Source organism: Acipenser ruthenus, chromosome 1 (genome assembly GCF_902713425.1).
Source record: "Acipenser ruthenus chromosome 1, fAciRut3.2 maternal haplotype, whole genome shotgun sequence".
Taxonomy (NCBI): domain Eukaryota; kingdom Metazoa; phylum Chordata; class Actinopteri; order Acipenseriformes; family Acipenseridae; genus Acipenser; species Acipenser ruthenus.
In genome coordinates this window covers 79,380,298-79,400,689 of record NC_081189.1, presented here as the reverse complement: position 1 = coordinate 79,400,689, position 20,392 = coordinate 79,380,298, and the positions used below count along the sequence as shown (strand labels likewise).

The 20,392-nt window shown below is 36.6% G+C and overlaps 2 protein-coding genes across 2 annotated transcripts in view; one reads left to right on the top strand and one right to left on the bottom strand.

The window, feature by feature from the left end:
- Window positions 1-482: 482 nt before the first annotated feature.
- Window positions 483-1,702, top strand: LOC117420924 (transmembrane protein 215-like). Its single transcript, XM_034034685.3, has one exon. The coding sequence runs from the start codon at window positions 483-485 to the stop codon at window positions 1,152-1,154; it is 672 nt and encodes a 223-aa protein (XP_033890576.3). The 3' UTR covers window positions 1,155-1,702.
- An 870-nt stretch (window positions 1,703-2,572) lies between these two features.
- LOC117420438 (atrial natriuretic peptide receptor 2-like) overlaps window positions 2,573-20,392 on the bottom strand; it is a 45,831-nt gene continuing 28,011 nt past the window's right edge. The window contains exons 8-24 of the mRNA XM_059021988.1: window positions 20,173-20,318; window positions 19,813-19,885; window positions 18,640-18,787; window positions 17,937-18,023; window positions 17,330-17,473; window positions 16,997-17,118; window positions 16,418-16,556; window positions 16,047-16,095; window positions 15,846-15,947; window positions 15,323-15,442; window positions 14,422-14,515; window positions 13,909-13,996; window positions 13,295-13,434; window positions 7,387-7,539; window positions 7,030-7,128; window positions 6,074-6,165; window positions 2,573-4,988 (exon numbers count right to left, since the gene is read on the bottom strand). Of these exons, the coding sequence (XP_058877971.1) occupies window positions 4,830-4,988; window positions 6,074-6,165; window positions 7,030-7,128; window positions 7,387-7,539; window positions 13,295-13,434; window positions 13,909-13,996; window positions 14,422-14,515; window positions 15,323-15,442; window positions 15,846-15,947; window positions 16,047-16,095; window positions 16,418-16,556; window positions 16,997-17,118; window positions 17,330-17,473; window positions 17,937-18,023; window positions 18,640-18,787; window positions 19,813-19,885; window positions 20,173-20,318 (1,955 nt within the window). The 3' untranslated portion in view covers window positions 2,573-4,829. The remainder of the gene's footprint in view (window positions 4,989-6,073; window positions 6,166-7,029; window positions 7,129-7,386; window positions 7,540-13,294; window positions 13,435-13,908; window positions 13,997-14,421; window positions 14,516-15,322; window positions 15,443-15,845; window positions 15,948-16,046; window positions 16,096-16,417; window positions 16,557-16,996; window positions 17,119-17,329; window positions 17,474-17,936; window positions 18,024-18,639; window positions 18,788-19,812; window positions 19,886-20,172; window positions 20,319-20,392) is intronic.

The following is a 20,392-nucleotide window of genomic DNA, read 5'->3' as shown; positions in this document are numbered from 1 at the left end:
TATACCCCTTCCCTGCTGTCTCTCTCTCCACAGCACTGTTTAATGCATCTAAAGCTAGCAAAGCAACACGATTCCTTTGGGAAGTTACATTTTCGTCCTTTTTTTGAGGGGCCGCTGTATTTGGAATATAGAACAAATATGTTATTCTACTTTTTCTACACTTGGAATTTTACATTTGTTTTTGTAATGAAAACAAATAAACGTGACAACCAGGAAAGAAGTGAAATTCAATTACTTAAATGACTTGATTTCTGGTAAGTGTTTTTGTACTTTTAAAGAAAATAAATGGTGCCGCTCTAAGTATACGCATGTGAATGATACAATTCAGAACTGAGTGATATATACCTGCATATTCTCTGCACTGGAGGAATGAAGCCTTTTTAAATCAGATTACACCTCTAAGAGTCAAAACAGAGGAAGCTTCTCACTGACCAAACTGAACATTACCCAGTGAGGTTGTCCATGGTCTATATGCTGCCATCATGAGACCAGATGATATTAACCCCCGGACTGGATTGGTGGTGGCTTTTTGCAGCATCTTCTTGGTTTTTGGGTTTATGTTTACAGTCTCGGGATTGAAGGGTGAGACTTTGGGGGATATTCCCTTATTGGCCATTGGGTTAGCGCTATTCTTGCCTGGAATTGGCGCAATCATGTTGGCTAGAAAGACTGACGGTTGTACAAATTGCCTGTGTTGCACGCAGTGTTGTCGCAGGAAAAAGGAAAAGAATAAGGAAGGCTCAGAGTTGCTGGAAGTCCCTTGGGACCTGGAGTCTGGGAAAGGGGGCTGCAATGACTGGGACAAAGATAGGCATCTGAGATCAGGGGAGGATTCTGTGTCCACAACAACCACTGTTGGGGAATCCCGGAGTCTGATCCGAAAGGTGGACCAAGAAGAGGTGATACGTTACCTTGAGGCTTGCTATCCTTCCAGTGTCTTCACCAGGGTCCGGGATGTCACCTCTTACAATGTCCTAGATCACATGTGTGCCCCCAGAGACAGCGTTGCCTACATTGCAGCTCGTAACAGTGTGGTATATCTGCCTAGAGACAGCATTGTCGTCTACACACACAGGGACAGCACTCCCTATGGAAGGTACTGCTGCTACATCAACCCAGTGAATTTCAGCTGGAGCCATGAGACTGTAGTCTGACTGCATTTTCAGGGATTATGGCTCTCTCTAGGGTTTGAATTGCATGAAGCTCTTTGATATAGGTTTGAAGAATGGAAGGTGATTGATGCTTGGCCTTCCATTTGTGCCTGACACTGTACTAAAATATAAAGATATAATATAATATAATATAAAGTATCCACCAAGTCAACATTTGCTAGGAATTTCATGTTGTTTTTTGTTTTAGAGATAAAGAAAAACATAAAAACATGGGGAAGTATTAGTTGTTTCCACTGCATAAAAAAAGAAAAACATTATCAATATGAAATGAGTAAGAATGGTTTATGTCTGTTTCATAATGCAGTTGTGTTATTAGTTGCAGCATCATTTAAGAAAACATGTTTTAGTGTCACTGAGCTAAAGTAAATACAACATCCTCTGTGAAACTGCGTGACTAGCTTGTATGGTGTTGTCGTCTGATAGGAAGGGATTTGGTTTTTTCTATTTAGTCACTTTATGATTTCTAAGCAGGTATCCTGTACAGCAATACAAATCTCACCGCTGCTGATACTTCTGATACTAAAGTGCCACCTGACAAAATGAATAAGAAATTGCTATGGTTACTTGTCTTCAAAATAAAGTCTTGTTTCTTTTTTGAAAAGAATCATGCAAATGATAAGTAAAAAGCTGTATTATTTACTGTATCAAATGAAAATAAGTGAACACATGTTGATTTTCTGACCCATGAGTAAGAGAAGTAGCAGAGCAGAGATTCTTAAAGGCAATTTGGACATGGACTCCAGAATCAACCCCCCTAGTTGCTGCTGAGAGACCTACATGTAGAAAACACACCTGATCTTGAATTTAAGACTATATTCCAGCCTATAAATTAAATGTATGGGTTGTAATTTTCTTGGTTTGGGTTTATTGGGTCACATACAGTGTAAAAAGTAAATATAAAAAGAAAGTTAGTAATACAATTAGACCAACGTTTCACAGAGAAGAGACACTGACAGACTTCTTGGCAAAACATTTGTCTTGGCAGGTGATTGTGTGTCTCTTGCTGAGGCTCCTTTACAAGAAAAACAATCAAAGCTTTCTACTTGTTCAACATAGGTCACTAGTGACTGTGATAATCAATATAAATCCAAGTACTGCACACTGTGGCACTGCTTGTGCAGTTAGATTGGGTTTGTGTTCAGAGTCTTATCACACACCTGCTGTGATATTATTAGGTTCAAGCCTAATGCTACATATTTTACTGAACTAACACATACACACAAGTAAAACCAATGAACTGAACTAACACATACACACATGTAAAACAACTACATTTAATTAATAAGGGTCAGATAAAAAAAAAAAATACATAGTAAGCAAGAAGCAAATTAACAAAATTACAATGATGGCTGGAATTAACTAAAAAATGAGTCACATTTGATGTTAAAAATATTGTTTTTCTTCTTTTATTACTTCATGATCAAATAAAACATAAATTTACATAAATATTGAACAAGGCTAAAAAGAAACCCTATTCTACATACAGACTAAATAAAATAAACTTCCACAAGAGGTATTTACAATGTCGTTAAACTTGTTATTTCCTGTGTTGTATTTAGTAAAAACATAGTGATGACTTAAAATCAAGTATTTTTTTTCTCAGTTTTTTTTAAGCCTATTGCCCTTTTTTTTTTTGCAGTACACAAATTTAAAAACGCTGGTGACAGGACATACTATGTAAACACATAAACCTACTGTGTATGCCTTAATTTGAAGCTGTGTTGTGGTTATAGCATTACCGTACCTGTTTCCTTTCTAAAATGTTTTAGTTTCACACATTGAATCACACACAACCTTACCCAACTTTCTGAACCCTTATCACCCTTGTTTGCACAAGCAGAGGAGAAAACTGTGTAAGCATACATCCACTGCCATAGCTGTGAAAGCAAAATAAGAACTATCATCAAAGAAGACCATATGTACAAGAAAATTGTAAGCATGACCTGTGATCAGACAAATAGATCAGATATAATGACATTCTGACTCACTAACTCATGGTAAACGGTGTTCTAACCAGGATTCATCACAATTTGATGTTAAAACTCTAAAGTGTGCTAAAAGTTCATACAGAGGCCTCCACTATCCCCATCAGGACATACTAATTTAACAAAACCCTTGTTTCAAATTTAATAGTATGCACTGTAATGAAGAATACAAATAAATTACAATATTCATCAAAGCTTCACAGATTTCAAATAAAAATTACAATTAAAGATACTAAACTGCCATTGGGGTCTATTTTAATGATCGAAACAATGGGGATCTAAACACCTCCAACCTAAAATTTAGAAGCCAAATGTTTTGCATATCTTGTGTCACTGTATATTTATTGTATGTCATAATGCTTTTAAGTGGGTTAATAAATCACCCCTAGCAGAAAACACCAGCAGATAATTAAAATAGACCTTTTCACAGAAAATACGTAAAACAAGTATACTTTATTGCAGGAGCAACATCATATTCTGGTTTTCAGTGTTTTACCCTGAATTTTCTACTCTCCTTTAAGAATTCAACTGATACCTGTTAAACCATTTCTGTATCTCAAATCAGAACTGAAAAACGTTAATAGTAAAATTAATTTAATTGACTTTTTCTTCTGTGAAACAACTAAATTGGCTTTTAAATTGGCCAAGCCTTAAATTTCTTTTATTAAAGCCATAGTGAAATGAAGTATTTTATACTGGACACACTTTATTACAATCATTCTGCGTGACAGTATTTACATTAATAAAGAGAAGTCGCTTCTGCTTTGAAATGAAAAAGTAAGACACGATTTAAAGGCCCATTTAGTTGTATCATAAAAAAAACAAAAAAAACCTTAAATTAAATACATTTTACTATTAACACGTTTCTCAGTTGTGATTGAGATACACAAAAGGCTCAACGGGTATCAATTGGATTTTTAAAGGAGAGTAGAAAAGTCGTCAGCAAACACTGAAAATCAGAAGCCCTAATTATGTTACTTACTGCATGTTGGAAACAGATTTTTTAATGAACCATACACCAGATATACGTTGCACTCACTTGTATACGTGTATATGAACATTTTCTTTTTGAATAGACAGCATGAAAAAAAGGACCTTACAAATAGCGTTTGTCATTGGGGTGCCATTTTAAACAAGATGTAAATCTGAATGTGCTTAATATACTGACATTTACATTGTTAAATAAATAAAATAAATACATCTGTGCATTTTTGGGTCACTCACTATTAAATAAAAAAATACTTACCGGTACAGGAATGACTTATTTCTGCATATATAAAGTTGTGTTTGTACCATTACTGTATTGAACAGTAATGACACAAATTCTAACTTCTATAGTCAAGAGAAACAAAATATGCAAGCCTTGCGAGAAACAGTTTTCAGCGTGTTACTTTTCTCTCACAAATGCTTCAAAGTAAAGGCTGGTGTCTTGAGGAAAAGAATGTGATCTAATGTAATGTTTTATTGTAATGTGCACCGTAGACCATGACAGCATTACAGGTTTTCTAGATTTGTATCTTGATTGCTGGGTTGTCAAGTTTATATTGTGATTATTTTTTTTTGTTTTTGAAGCATAACAAAGGTTAGATAATCCTTGTTTCCCTCCATATAAATGGTAAAAGTAGGCATCCATCTATGTCAGTAACACAAATACATTGGGCTTGAGGTAACCCTAGGCTGGGTTCATTTGAAGGTCATCATTGAGAACCCCTGGAATTGCAGTGTAATTGTCCTCACTTTCTAGGACAGCTGAAGTTTTGTGTGCAGTTTCCTTATTTACAGGCTTTGGTTGCTTCCCCTCCAGCCAGTAGGTAATCATGTCTCCCTTTCCCTAGAAAGGAAGAACCACACACGAGACGGCCAATGAAGGGTGCAATTTTGGTGACACCTATCCATTTAAACTTCTGCACATTTTATTAAATATATTTGATTTATTAAAGAGTTCATTTTTCGTGGGAATAATAGTGAATTCACCCAGAACTCCCAGTTGTCCACTGTTTGTAATAGTAGATGACTAACAAGGTTTAAAAAGTATTAGAAATCTGACAGTGACATTTCTTTTTTCATCATTTTCTGCCTTTTCCATCTACTGTAAATGACATTATAGACCATATTTACTGAGCATTACAGCATGTTAAATTATCATGTTCACTGATGTCGTAGCTTGCTCCTGCTTCCCCCTTATCACACTTTTTTTTGTTGAAATGTCCCTTGCAGACCAGGTGGACATATTTTACAGATTTTTTATCAATATATATATATATTATCATGGCAAAACAATAGCATTATCAGGCATATTTTTGCAATAGGAAGCATGTTTTCTTTACGTCCAACGCAAAGCATGATCTAAAAGCGCACTATCAAGGTATATGTGAATTTGGAAGTGTGGGGTGATATCATTAGCATGGTAAGGTAAGGTTAGGGGCAGTGTTCTCTCCAATTCACTGTGATGTAGAAAGTTACTAATTAGCACCAGTGTGAAGAAGCAGGGTGTTAAACCTTAAAGTGCAGAAGAAAACATGTTGACTGCCAAATATTTATACTAGAGGGAGATATTTAACACAGATAAAATCATTTCTAAAATCAGATTTATATAAAATCATAACACATGTGGAAATCTTTTAATTTTAATTAACTTCTGGTTGCAGACCACATTGTGGAGTGCAGATAGAGCCCAAGGCAGTCACAGGTTTATTTTGGAACAAGATGAGATGAGATTCACAGACGGGTTTACAGTGCGGTTGGAAATGCGGCCTACATTTTTTCTACATTTTAGTCCTGGAGGTTTCTTTATTTGTAGCTTTACCTACAGTTACCTATAACTGTTATATTTGCAATGCACAGCTCAGATTTGAGGTGTTTGAAAGTATACCTCACTTTTTGTGTACAAGTTTTGAAATTAAACATTTTCCTTACCTTTACTTGCAGTGTTCCTCGACAAGTTAACACATATCCTTTAATCTCCTCCAGGAGATAGTAAGAACCTGAACTGCACTGAATTTTCAGGGCTATGAAACATTAAAATGACATTTGTTTATCAGATGGTTAGACCAGAAAGTATTTTGACGATTCAGCTTGTTTCAGAGAAGTTTATTTTTAGTAATACACTGGCAAACGTTTCCACTAGAAGTCGTTCTCAATGTATTCTGTTTTCACCGGGAGATTTCAAAGACATTTCACAAGACATATATAAAGACATGCAGCCCAGACTAAGCAAGCTTGCCACATCTCTCTAAAAGGAATCCAATGTTGTATATAATATAAGTGTTCACAGTCTCTATGCTAAATCTTACTAGAGTGCATAATGTTGTCAGAAGAGAGAACTGAGACCATGTTGTCAGGTACCTCTTTAATGAGTGACAGCACACATTAACTGCTATACTTTCTGGCACCTACCATCCGCCAGTTGAACAATATTGTATTTTTTGGAAAGAGTAACTACTTAACCTGCCCCATGAAACATCCACAATTTTTGCTAACAGCCAGCTTACTCTTCCACATACAAGCAGTTCATTATGATTACAAAATTACTATTATTTTATTTCAGAATACAAAAGTGTGGTGTCTCAGTGCTTGTGAAATGAAACATCATATATCAAAAAAATCTACAGATTCTACAGTTTATAGACTGCTTTTGAAACGGACATGGATTTTGGTATTGTTATGTAACACCAAATTTTGAAATATACATCTGTTATCTGTCCAATTCCTTAAAATAATGAGTTGTTATTATGATTTTCAAACAATCATACACTTGCATGACATTAATTTAGATTTATGATTTTCTTGAATACAGTGAGATTATATATATATATATATATATATATATATATATATATATATATATATATATATATATATAGGGCTGTTACCTTCACTTGTCGATTCCATTCTTGAGGCTGTGTTTACTGTATCCCCAAACAAACAGTATCGGGGCATTTTTGTCCCAACCACCCCTGCTACAACTGAACCTGCAACACATCATTATCGTTTATAAAATGACTGAAAGATACAGATTTCTGGAGAATGGTCCCACTTAAGGTTGCATACAATTCCAATATGCTATTTTTTTTTTTAAATAGGTTGCCTTTAATTGTTGTTTGCTTTCTCAGACACAGTCTAGGGGAACGCTACTGTAAATTGGTACCTAACAGTACATTCTTAAACACTGTACGATGCTAGTGGAAATATTTATTTCAAGAAGAAAATCAGATACTTTCAGAGATTACCTGAATGAATGCCTGCTCGAATCTGCAGCTGGTTGTTTGGTTTGTGAGGAATTCTGAAAGTCTTACAGACAGCCACAAGATCCAGAGCCATGCTGGCTATTTCACTGGCATGGAGGATGTCATTTTCCTTAGGCACTCCCGACACCACCATATCTGAAATACAAGGTTTCCTCTTGAAAAGTAAGATGCTTCAAATGTCACTTCAATGTAAGGAATCTTTACATTTCCCTTACAGTGTATGATGTTTGGTGGCAAATGTCGTTCTGGTACTGGTTATTAATGATTTTCATCTGTCTTTACCTGGATCTCAGCCTGGTTTTAGCTTACCCAGAGAATCCTAACTTTTTGGCATTGACATTGTGAACTTTCAACTCTTATTTCCCACCTACAGTATTCTACATATTTAAAGAGAGAAAATTGGTGGGGACAGGACAGCAGAGTTGAAAGGTTACATTGTCACATGACTTTAATGAGGAAGCCATTTAAAAAGAAGTGCTGTAAATTCTACAACAGTCTCAAAACTTCACTCATCAAAACAGACTTTATAATAACAAAATAAAAATAATAGGCCACAAACGATGAGCATTTATCATTCGCACCCTGATTCCAACTGAAATAACTTGTTTGTGATTTATACAACATTGACTTGTTGCCACGAGCAAAACTTATACAAAAACAAGAATTCCTCGTTTGAAAGTGGGAAAATTCGATCGACCTATCAAATTACGAGTTAAGGATGGGTGAGGTCACTGAGTGCACCTTATTTGAGGCAATAACTAGTCCCCCCAAAAAATCTTTGCAATAATTAAACAAAAAATCTTAACTTCAATTTTTGATACCACTTGTTTGTTTTTACTTTCTGTTGATTTTTTTTGCAATTGAGGGATGTAACATGCTTTTGTATTTTTTTAAATATTTATTTTGATCAACACACTACATTTGTTTGCTAATTAAACAGTCAGGCTACCTTGAATCTTATTAATGTAACTTAATTAACATTTGAATTAAACTAACTGTGACTTTTTCTTATTTATTATATTTGTTCACACTGTTTCTCAGTAAAAAGTAATTGCCGCAGAACTGGACAAGTTCTTTGCAGAAAATTCACTCAACTGTTGAGATCGACTCGAAAAATAAAGTGTGTGCTCCAGTTATTCCACAAAGACCTCCAAAATCACCTCTTTTACTGCTGTAAGTTGGCAAAAGCATGCAAATGTGCTAGCAGTGGATAAACCTTGACGATGGTGCTGAGACACGCATTGCTGAACATCGGGACCTGTGGACTGTTCCATTGACAGGTGTGAAGTCAGTATAGGGTACCATAGGAACTGCTACTCACAATTTACCAACAAGATGAAAATTGACGTTGTGCTGAACCTGAACAATCATGTAAGACTCTGAGTAAGACAGGCACACCTTAGGAGGCATTTGACAGCCCACCCCATGTCAAGTGGCTTCTGCGATCTGACAGCTCTTCACTGATAACACATAGTGCTGCGCCAGCAAGAGTGAAACATGTCCTCTCAGCCACATGCATCATATGCAAGAAACCGGATTTTGATAATGTCATTTACACATATCTTTTTGCAGAAATTAATTTTCATTTTGAAATGATGGCCTACCGTGCCTGTTGTCCAAATTGTAATCATTCCCTTGTTTTGTAGTAAGCCAATGAAAGTATCCTCATTCACATACAAGGACAGGACTGTGTGGCTGTTGAGGTGAAATATCATAAGACCTGCTATAGAGACTCAGATTCATTCATCGTAAAAATGATTATGAACCGTAAGTATTTTTGCTTATCTTATGTATGCCACATGTATTACAAGCCTCCATGAACTTCATTGGTAAAATACATTCACAAATTATATCTTTCCATGAAAGCTATTAAATTGTAGGCTAGTTTCTATTACCATGTTTTGTTTATTGCAGCTCTGCAGCAACTACAACTGGCTTTGAAAAAAAACTTAACACATTCTGTAAGAATGTAGTTGAATCAAAGATCATCAAATTCCGTTTGACCAAGCTGCAGGATATGTTTCTTCATCTGGCAAATGCACATGCAGGAAGTGATGCATCAACATATAGGTGAACTTGCTTAATTCATTAATCAATATGAGGTTGACTATTTATTCACTTGCGAGGCCTTCTCAAACTGATGTTAAAAAAAATAATTAAAAAGGTGCAAAAATGATATCTATTTATCCTTTTTTTTCCAGAACATAAAAACTCAACAACTTCAAGCCACATACCCCCAACTGTCACTTCATCGCCCTCGAAACGAGCAGAAAAATGATCTCTCCATGCACCCTGCACTGCATCTATGATGTTGCGGAAGGAACTATCTTTGAATGTTGGCATACAGGGACCTTGGCCACCAACTGCATCAGATTTGGATATCAAAGCTGCAGAGTCTGTTGTGCCTGTTGCTCTGTACAACTTGTTGGCTTGGACTGTTGGTGTATCAGATGAGCCTACTCTGGAGAGCTATGTGGAAGTCCCTGAGAAAGTTAATCTCAAACTTCTGTCTCTGCTACAGGATGTAGTATACTTGGAGTCGAAATGGGCCAAGGCAACACCAAAGGCTCTGTGTCTCGGTCTGACAGTTAGACATTTAACTGGTTCAACTTGTGTACTTTTCTCAATAGACTTTGCCACTGTGCATCCCATTCAACCATACGTGCCTTTGAAACCGCTTTGGCACAACTACAAATTAAATCGAGCACAAGTCTATATTCCAGGTGGGTTCCAGCAGAGAAAGCACACCATCCTTGTGTGGGATAATATTGAATTCAATGAGGAGACAGGCTTGGGGTCAATGCTTTCCCTTCTGCTCTATTCAAAGACTTGTGCCATGGCAGTGACTTGAATATGAACAATATGTTCATCAGTGGTGCTCCGTGAACAAAACATTTGCTTTCTGGCGCTCATATATAGACATGGTGGTATTGCTACTTTGTTTCATCCGTACAACACGGGAGTCAAACTGGAATTTACACATTTCGTCCATCCGGTCAATGTTGCCCAGGTATTTTGCATTTGATAGAATGCATTATGCTCAGTACTTGCCAGCATACTAGGTGAAAATGGCAAATTTGCTGGATAAACATGCTGCTGCTTACAGTCACATTTTGAGGTCAGGGGAATGGACCATTCAGCAGCAAACTCGTTACGGATTCTTGGCAACAGCTTGCTATCAGGTCTTAGAGCAGACCTGCAATTGCAATTGTAAAATGGTGGGGGGCATCACCAGTATAACCCTGAACCATAGTGCAGATGGATCTTGTCGCAGAGTGAGCGAGCTGCCGTTGCATGTGAGTGTGAGAAGATGGCTGGCCTTCATGATGCTGAAAGATCGTGGAGGGACCTCGACCAAACAGTCTGGAATCGAGATGAGCTGTGAAAAGAGCTGTGAAAAGTATCATTGAATGTATTGATGAGATGGTCAATCCGTTCATTTATGAGAATTCTGAACTGTTGAGCATTACCTCCAGAGTTGTTGCCATGGCATCTGTCAGAAGAGATCTGCTGGATGCCCGTCAACAAGGCGATAGTGCATTTGACCGAGTTCATGAGTGATGGCATCCAAATGAACAAAGTTGACTTCCATGATCCCATCCCTAAAATGAAACTTCAAACAACTACTATGGAGAAGGAAATCGTTCTTCAGAATGATCAGAAATTATTTGCGCAAACGAAGAAGGAATTTTGACTTGAGAAAAGTTCTTTCTCATACACTCGGGACAGTGGATCGCTGGCTAAAACAACCAAAGCAACACGTCTTCATCGCATCAAAGAACAATGCAGTGATCGTCTGGTTCATAGCATCCCAGCAAATTCGGCAATAATATTGGATGCAATGGCTTTAATCCATACCCACCCACAACAACTGCCAAATACATTTGAAGAGCTTGCTGTCTTCATCTGGCAGCAGATTCGTATCAGGCCAGACAACAACATTATCATCGTGTCGATGTTGTCTGTGATCGATACCTGTCAAATCAGCAAAAATTTGCTGAACATATCCGGAGGTCTTCAGCAGGATCCCAGCTTCGACAGATCTATGGAGCAGATCAAAGGCTTCCAAAACAGTGGAAAGAATTTCCTCATGAATGGACAAAACAATGAGGCTCTGATTGGGTTTCGCTTTGTTTGTGCTCTTCATAGCAAACATGCAGCTGCTCAGTTTTCTAATGTTGTGATCAGTAGCCCTGACACATGTCGCTGTAATACTATTATCTGTAGTGGACTATATTCCCTGTCATCTTTACTTCCATACCAGTGTCAAGCAAAACACGCAGATTCTTGATCTCCAGAAAATTTCCAGCAGCATCGGGGATAAACTTTGTCGAGCACTGATTGGTTTACATGTGTTCACTGGTTGTGATTCAACAAGTGCTTGTCATGGAAAAGGGAAGAAGTCATCAGTATCAAGATATGTTTATCCAGCTGGGTCAGGACTTTGGTCTGTCCAACTCACTGGCTGATTCACTGGAAGAATTTGTCTGTCAACTTTATGGACACAAAGGTAGCGATGTGAACGAGGCATGTTACAAGGCATTCCATCTATATTCATCCTGCGAACAAAGCTTGCCTCTGACATCAGATTCTCTATTGCTGCACTGTATGCAGGCTAAGTGGCTAGCCATGTTGGATTTTGACTGAAAGTGGACTTGCTGTACAATGGATGACAATGAATGACAAAGGATCCAGTTCCTGAAGACCTGCTGAAATACGTGCACTGTGTTTATAAGAGAAAACGCTGTGACACTAAAAAATGTTCAGTGCACTGAACTTTGTGGTTGCACAGATTGCCAGAAAGCATGTGCCACATTGCCTGAACAATCCCTTGAGAAGGATATAAATGAAAGTGATTCAGATGAAGACTAGGTTGTGTTAGACCATCATCTCATCTATGATACATTTTGAAACGTCTCTTTATTATTACTGTTTATTGTATTCATGTAATATAATTTGAAATGATGTAGTGTATATATAATTTATATCATGAAGTAAAAATTGTTGACCTTCATGGATCTCCTCATGATGTTCTCTACCATTTACACTGACGTGCCATGTATGCAGGTTAGCCAGAATTAATTTCATCATTCAATGAAAGTTGCTTTAGATCACCTATGTTGTAAACCATCTCTCCTGTCTTGAGAAGGCCCTGACCCTGATCCTAGATACAACCGGCTCATGAGTGTCAGCAAGGCCCAGATGGTGACTGTGGTTTTGGCCCACCTTCCATGACAGCTGGATCCACCTCACAGGTTTCTGGCCGCTGAATACTTTGTAGTCCTGGTTTGTCATAGATCACCACCATTTGGAGTTATAACATGTCGCATTCCCCAAATTCTGGTGTCTGTACCATTTTGACACACCTCTTAACTCTTCATACATTGGGAGCAGACGGCTGCCATATATAGCCTGTCAAACATGGACCAGATCACGATATTGCAGCCTAATTAACCAATTTTCATTAATTATAACTCTGTAATTAGTTGACTGTGATTCCTGAAAAATCATGATCACAAACTAGTTTCATAGTTATATACGACTGGCAAGTTTCCAGTATGAGCTGCGATATAAGCTTGTGAAACCAGCCCAAGAAAACATGCTAAAAACATCCCATCACCCATGTTCGAAGCACTCTGGGGAACAAATGTGCACACTTCTCATGCGGCAACAAGTCATTTTGGAATCAGTGACTATTTAGCTATAAATGATCACATTTTCAGGTAGTCCCTCGATGGGGTCAAGAAAATCCTACTTATCCCAAGTGGGCCTATGGCCTATAAGAATTGAATGGCATTTGCTGGTAGCTTCCATCAACACTAAACTGTAGCATACATATCATAGGCACAAAAACTTTATCAACCAATATGTTACATATAAGTATACTTACATGCATCTCCAATGGTCTCAACTTTGTAGACATCATAGTTGTCTATAATGTCATCAAAGGTTGTGTATAGCTTATTTAGGAATTCTACAACTTGATATGGTGTGCTAGTGCTTGACAGCTGTGTGAAGCCAACAATATCACTGTCAAAGGGAGGGGGGAGGGGGGGGAGGGGGGGAGGGGGGGAGGGGGGGGGGGGGGGGGGGGGGAAACAGTTAAAAACTTCAGAAAAAATAAAAGATATTCATTATTTTAAAATGATACTGGAAAATAATGACATTACACTAAATGTTACGTAAACTTTTTCATAAGATGGAGGAGCGGTGGTCCAGGTTTCAATACATTCTCAAAGCTCAACTGAATTATTCAAATAATATTGTATTAAAAGAGAACATTTTGATTGAACCATTTAAATGCATTTAACCTTTCTAGTCTGTTCTTCAATGTGTAGACTAGAAAACTTCAAAACTTCAAAATTCAATTCACATTTACCAATGCAAGATATCATTTTTAAATAAATAATCAGTGACAGCCTAGCAATAGTATAAAGCATCATAGTATAAACATCACATCGTCTGCAGGCTTTTCTCTCAATTGTTTTCTCCAGTTCAACGTACCTGAAAAATACCGTTGCACTTACATAGCTTTGGGCTTGTGATGGTTTTCCTTGTCTTAGATCATCAGCTACCTGTTTGGGGAGCATACCTGTTGACACACAATTGTGTGTCATATTCTTTTACAACTAAAGAAACCTTATTTAGTTTTGAACACTGCTTCTACAGTTCCGGTTGAGCAGTTACAAGATGAGTTTATGTATATGGTTTATGGCAATAATTTCTTAATAATCCTTTTTTGGAGATGGCTGAAGACAACTAAAAACAGAATATACTATATGAAAAGCTCCATCGTATAATTTGTTTTTGTTAAATAAATACATACATAAAACACGTTTTGTATTTGCAGATTAATTGTGCCAAGTTAATGATTGTTCATATTGAAAACTAACCCTTATGTGAGCAGTGAGCACTAGCTCTCAAGTGCTGGTTCTGAATATCATGATTGGTGTTCTTATTCACAAACAACATATAACACAACATGTACAATATGAGTAAAGTAATTTAGTAACTCACTGTATAACAGACGATCAGTTTTCTGTTTCTCATGCATCAAGTCCTGTGTTCTTTCAGCTACCAGCACCTCCAGATGTTTACTGTATTTTTCCATCTACAAAAAAACATTAAAATAACAACCAGGTATAGACAGAAAGGCCTAGCAAATGTGTGTTCCTGGGGGGTGCAGGGTGGAAAGCAGTAATGTATAAGCAGATGTGTTTGGGTTTGATTCTGACACACATGCCTCTTTTCCCTTCATGTTCAAGGAAATGCTTTATCATTTGGAAAAGTACAGCAAAACACCAGCAGACCCATTTTGATCCAGTTATAACTTAAAAAGAAAAATATAAAATTAAGATATTTTATTTTAAACAACTAGTACTACAGTAATTTATCCATATCTATTAACAATTAGGTTGGGTTATAGCAATTACGGTCTGTGAACTCCCTGTAATGTTTATAAGTAAAATATTAGTTTGTCTAAGCTCCTTCCTGTGTTGTATGTATCGCTGCAATACATATTTTAAAACAATCATATTGATACATACATAATAAGTATATTATGGGCCAACATTAATTAGATGAGGAATAAAACAAAGCATTCCTCAACTTTCACTCGGTAGCGTTTACCAGGGTGATTAGTCTTATGAGCATCGTGGTTTATTATACTCCCTCCTGCAACTACACAGAAGCTCTCATTGAAATTATTGGCTACTGTGGGAATTAAAACCACGCAGAGTTGTTTCAGGAGGGAGCATGATCTGGATACACAGTGAAGATCATGTGATTTATTACCCAGGATGTGTGAATAGCAAAAACAATTGTGTTGAAAAATATATTTACAGCACTGGATGCAGCAATAGTAAAGTAATGCGTTTCTTGTAAACACTATTCTGTGACCCTTTAACCCATGACCTACCAAGTTCATCATCACGTCCACAGGGCTGACTTTGCTTGGGTTGATTTTATACAAGAACTTCTTTATTTGATCAAAGGTAAGCCGGTGGACTTGGTTATGTGCTCGACACCTCCTGATCAGCTGGTGAAGCAAGCAGAAGAAAACACGTATATATTTGTACTATTTTAAACTACGTGCTATGCAAGAAGGAGAACACATCTGGGCTTTTGAGATGACACTTATTCAATTTTAACTAAAACAAAAAAAATAAATTGAATTATTCTATTCATTGCACCAGTTTCTATAACACAAGCATTGTGGTGAAGGCTTTTCTAGTATAATATCTGCAACAGTCTAAAAGCATATTGAACGGTAATGATAGCCCTGTGATTTTTATAAAGCTCACTGTATACATGCCTTACTAATAAAACATTTTTAATAGTGATGTATTTTTTTCTTTTTTTTCAATACAAAGTTTCATACACTTTTCAAGAGACTGGTGTTTCAGTATAGGGCATATCATAACAGTGACACAGGATCTTACCTCCACATACTCTGAGGGGCAGGGGCAGGTGTTCTCTGCCTTGCCTGTAATTAATTCAGGCAAAGGTGGGCACCAAGCACATTCCAGTGAATTGTCCTCTGCCTGAAATATACCAAAGTAAGCTGTTTAGTCAAGTGGCCACATTTATTTTAAGTTATGGTAATACCTTTAAAAAACTAACAAACAAACTATAGTGCTTACCGGAACTGGGTCACTTCTAGTTGCTATTTCCAGTAATATTATTGAATAGCTACAATAAAACATATGTCATTATTAATTTAATCATGTACATGAGGATTAAACAAAATTGTTGTTATTACTTGAAAATGAATCAACCTCAGCTGGTTAAACAGTAAAACAATATTAAGCATAACGATAGTACTGTCTGGATTGTTGTAATGAACAGGAAGGGCTAAAGCTTAATTAGAAAAGTCAGTATTTACAAAAGAAACATTTCTAGTGGTATGCAGTTCCTATTTAGGCCTGTAAAACTTAACTGAATATTACGAGCCAACATGCGCATAGAAAACTGTATATAAAATGAAGTGTACCTCGGGGCCTTGTTTAGTTACCTGAACACATCAGCTGCGAATGTGGGCTCAAATTCTGGAGACTGGGCTTCAGGTGGCATGTAAACCTGCAGCAGCCTCAGTTGGTATGTGCTAATGACTTCATTTGAGTCTTCTTTTCGGTACGTTGACAGGCTGTAATCTGGTGTGTGAGAAATGAAAGGGTTTGTTAATTGTGTTCATGTACGAAACAAAATGTGTCATTTGTGCCACCTCAGAAAAATCCTTTATATATCCTTTACATTGCAGCCCAAATATTGAGAGACAAAAAAAAACTAAAATATCATGTACCGTATTTGAGGAAAGAGCCATGTGTGTAAATTTTGAATCACTGCCAGCTTTCAAGACTGTGTTTTTCTGTGAATGCTTTAAGATCATACTGGAGTAATAATCAAATTGCTCATGTAATACATTTACATGGTGGGGACAATTTACCTGCAAAGGAGAAAATATAGCCCAAGGTATTACCATATTTGGAACAATACATAATTTGTAATCTATTTAATTTGGCAGTTTTTTTTAGCTACCAAAATGAAAGCTTAAGAAGAACTTGAAGTAAATCTGACTTCAGTATGTACTTGCCTGAGAGCTTGCAGACCCAACGGTCATCAATAACACAGTTCATTGACTTTAATCGTCCATGACAAATTTTCTGTTGATGAAGGTAAGCCATTCCTCTTGCAATGTCAGTAGCAAAAGAAAATCTGAAATAGAATATAGTCTTTTACAAGAGTAAAAAATAAACCAGAGAGGTAAATGTTGATGAGATTAGGCCAAGGGCCATTAATGGTTGCAAAATTGGGACAGATGACAGCACTACTGTTAATGTTGCTCAATAGATTTTTAGCTCTCGTTTCTTTATCTATGCATGGATGGAAAGAAATGACACAGACAAGCGATGCAATGATCTCCTACCTGAAGCCCCAGTTAAGAGGAATTTCTTCATTTAGTAGAACATCATTAAGGCTCCCCTTCGGACAGTACTCAGTTACTATGGCTACATTTGGCACCTCTATGCAGCCACCAAAAAACTTGCACAGGTTTGGATGATCAAGAATCCTTTCAAATACAGAATGGTGTAAATTAACATACGGTACTATCGCAAAATAACCTTGGTTAATATTTAAACAGAGGCTATTCCAGGAGCCTTCTGCATATTTGTCACAATTTCGAAGAGAACAATATACCAGGACCATCCTAAGTAAATAGTTGTTGCTTTATTGCAGCTAACATGATTTATTTATGTATGTATTTATTCATGTTCTGTAGAAAAGCAGTTTAAAAACGGACTGTAGATGCCCTTGAAGACGCAGATGTTCCCACCAGATGAATCAGCAACCAGCGAGAAATCTAGACTGTGACACTGTAACTGCTCAACCTTTCAGATCTCCTCCAGTATTATAATATGATTCTTTATCATAAATATAATACTGCCTTGACACAAAGACTACATATTCCAAAACAAACAAACAAAAATAATAATGATAATATATCATTTTGGTTTTAAAAAATCCCCACATACCTAACTTGCTTTACTTCTCTCCTGATAGTTTTTGTAAGAGAAAAGGTTTTCTTCTTTATTTTCTTAATAGCTACTGTGCGTGCATCACTGTAATAAACAATTATTCTCTGGTTAAGATATCGGCATGTAAAAATGAGCATTTACTGTACACTTTTAAGTGCTACAATTATGCTGGATCATCCCACACAGGATCTGCTGTAACACATATCAAATAATTCATCTCAGTTATGCAGAGGTTTGTGTCCTCATAATTCTGTGAACCCTTGTTACCAAACCACAGTAATATGTGGTGCTAACAATTATTATAATCAAAGCACCACCTGTTCTTTTGTCCATGGTTCAATTATATTTGTTATATGAAGAATTAGTACTATTGAGTCATAAAAGGCACATTTTTAAAGAAATAACTTTTAAATACATGAAACTCATACATGAAACTGGGTCATTCCTGCAGTTTTTGAATTTGTTTTATTGCTCTCAACTATGACTACCACTACTACTATGACTACTACTAAGACTACTACTACTACTACTACTACGACTACTACTACTACTACTAATAATAATAATAATAATAATAATAATAATAATAATAATAATAATAATAATAATAATAATAATAATATTTTACTGGTCAAACAGCTTAAACAAACAGGGAGAATGTACTACATTTTTTATACAAAATAAAAAGCTGATCACATACTATATCCCGGTCTGGGTGAAGTGCTGTTTTCGGGATGTGTTCAGAGCTCCTGTGCAGGAGCTGAGAGCTGTAATACAGCTGGCATTGGAGTCGCTGTTTCCGATTGGGACACTTATGATGCTTCCCATGGTGGTCCGAGCAATGTGAGCTGTCAGAGGGAACACAGGAATGTTAAAATTGTTTTATTTTTACACTGACTGATATTGATTTTGAAACTCTTGTATTAATGTAAAGAAATCAGTATTGCACAACATGAAGTAATGACATTTAGGATTGGTAGGTGGACAGACCACAACACTTCCCCAATTAATAAGTACTCCATTAACGTAAAGTAGTTGCCTGCCTTTTCGTGTAAATTGTCATTCTGAACCTACCTCCTCCCTTCCTTGCCAGTACTTGTTACAGCTCTCTTCATGTTCTGTGTGCTACTGCAGGTATTTGAGATCTTGTACCTCCGTGGTCTCATTCTGCATGCACAATTACTTTGCAGTGCAGTAGAAACCAGGAAAACTGAATAAGAAAGCCAGTACAGAGATTTTTCTTTCTTTCCTAAAACCTGTGACATAACAAACTTTTCATGAATTTCTCTGGTGTCAATCCCCAAATCGGTATTTTGCTACAACTATGTGAGGATCCAATGTTTTGGAATGGGCCATCATAGACAATATGGAGAGCTGTGAAAAGCTCCAGGCTTTCCTGTGGGATTCTGGGAAGAAGAAGCTGCGGCTCGTGCCAGTGAACTAGCCCTTAAATGTATTATTGGCCATTTTTGGTAGATGCTTTAATTACAATTAAACTACTTGACGATAACATTTTAATAAGCATTCACAATAAACTGGAGTATGTCTGTCAGAAATGGCACTATATAAACACACTGGTCATCCAGGTACAAAATATGTTTTGTACAACACACAGTATTTCTATTGCCTTGTAAATGGGTGTCTCAGAATAATCTCCACACATTTATATATTTTTTCTATTAAATATGTCCAAGCCTTTCATTAGACATCTTGAATATCCTGATAAACTTAATTTACACAACGCAATCATAATTATACAATGATCAAATACTGATAAAAAATATGTATCAATTTGTATTGTTACAGATCTATATATAAAAAATACATCTTCCAGAAATATAATTGAAAATTAGGAATTCAAATATTTACAGACTTTGTTTTATCTGACTGAAGTCAATTATCCAGCTTTCATCCCAAAACATCTTTTGTTTTTGATATTGAAACCACTGGAAAACACAAAGCAAATGGAAGGTTGTAAGCTTAAGTCAATGTTATTATCATTTTGTCTCACAGTTTTTATATAAAATGTTGACATATGTTAAACATGTCACAACTATTTTGTTTTATAAATCAGCAGTCAATTGGTCAACATGTTCTAAACATGTAACATAACAAAAGACAAATTAATTAACATATAAGAACTTTCATGAGATGTTTAACTGTTTAACTGACAAATGAGTTGCCCATTAGTTTTTGGATACATTTGCCAGAGAAGAAAAGGGAAACTACCTACCACTACTGTAAGGATAAAGCCAGCGAAGACAAAGCTAATTAGGAGGCATATTGCAACCTTGATTGCTGCAGTCATTGGACATTCACCACAATCAGCAGGGCATGTGGAACACATCTCCTCTGCATCACAAACTCCGTCTCCACACACTGATGGTGAAGAAAGAACAAATTATTACAGGAATTCTGTAAAAAGGGCATTTACAGTACACATAATACGAAAA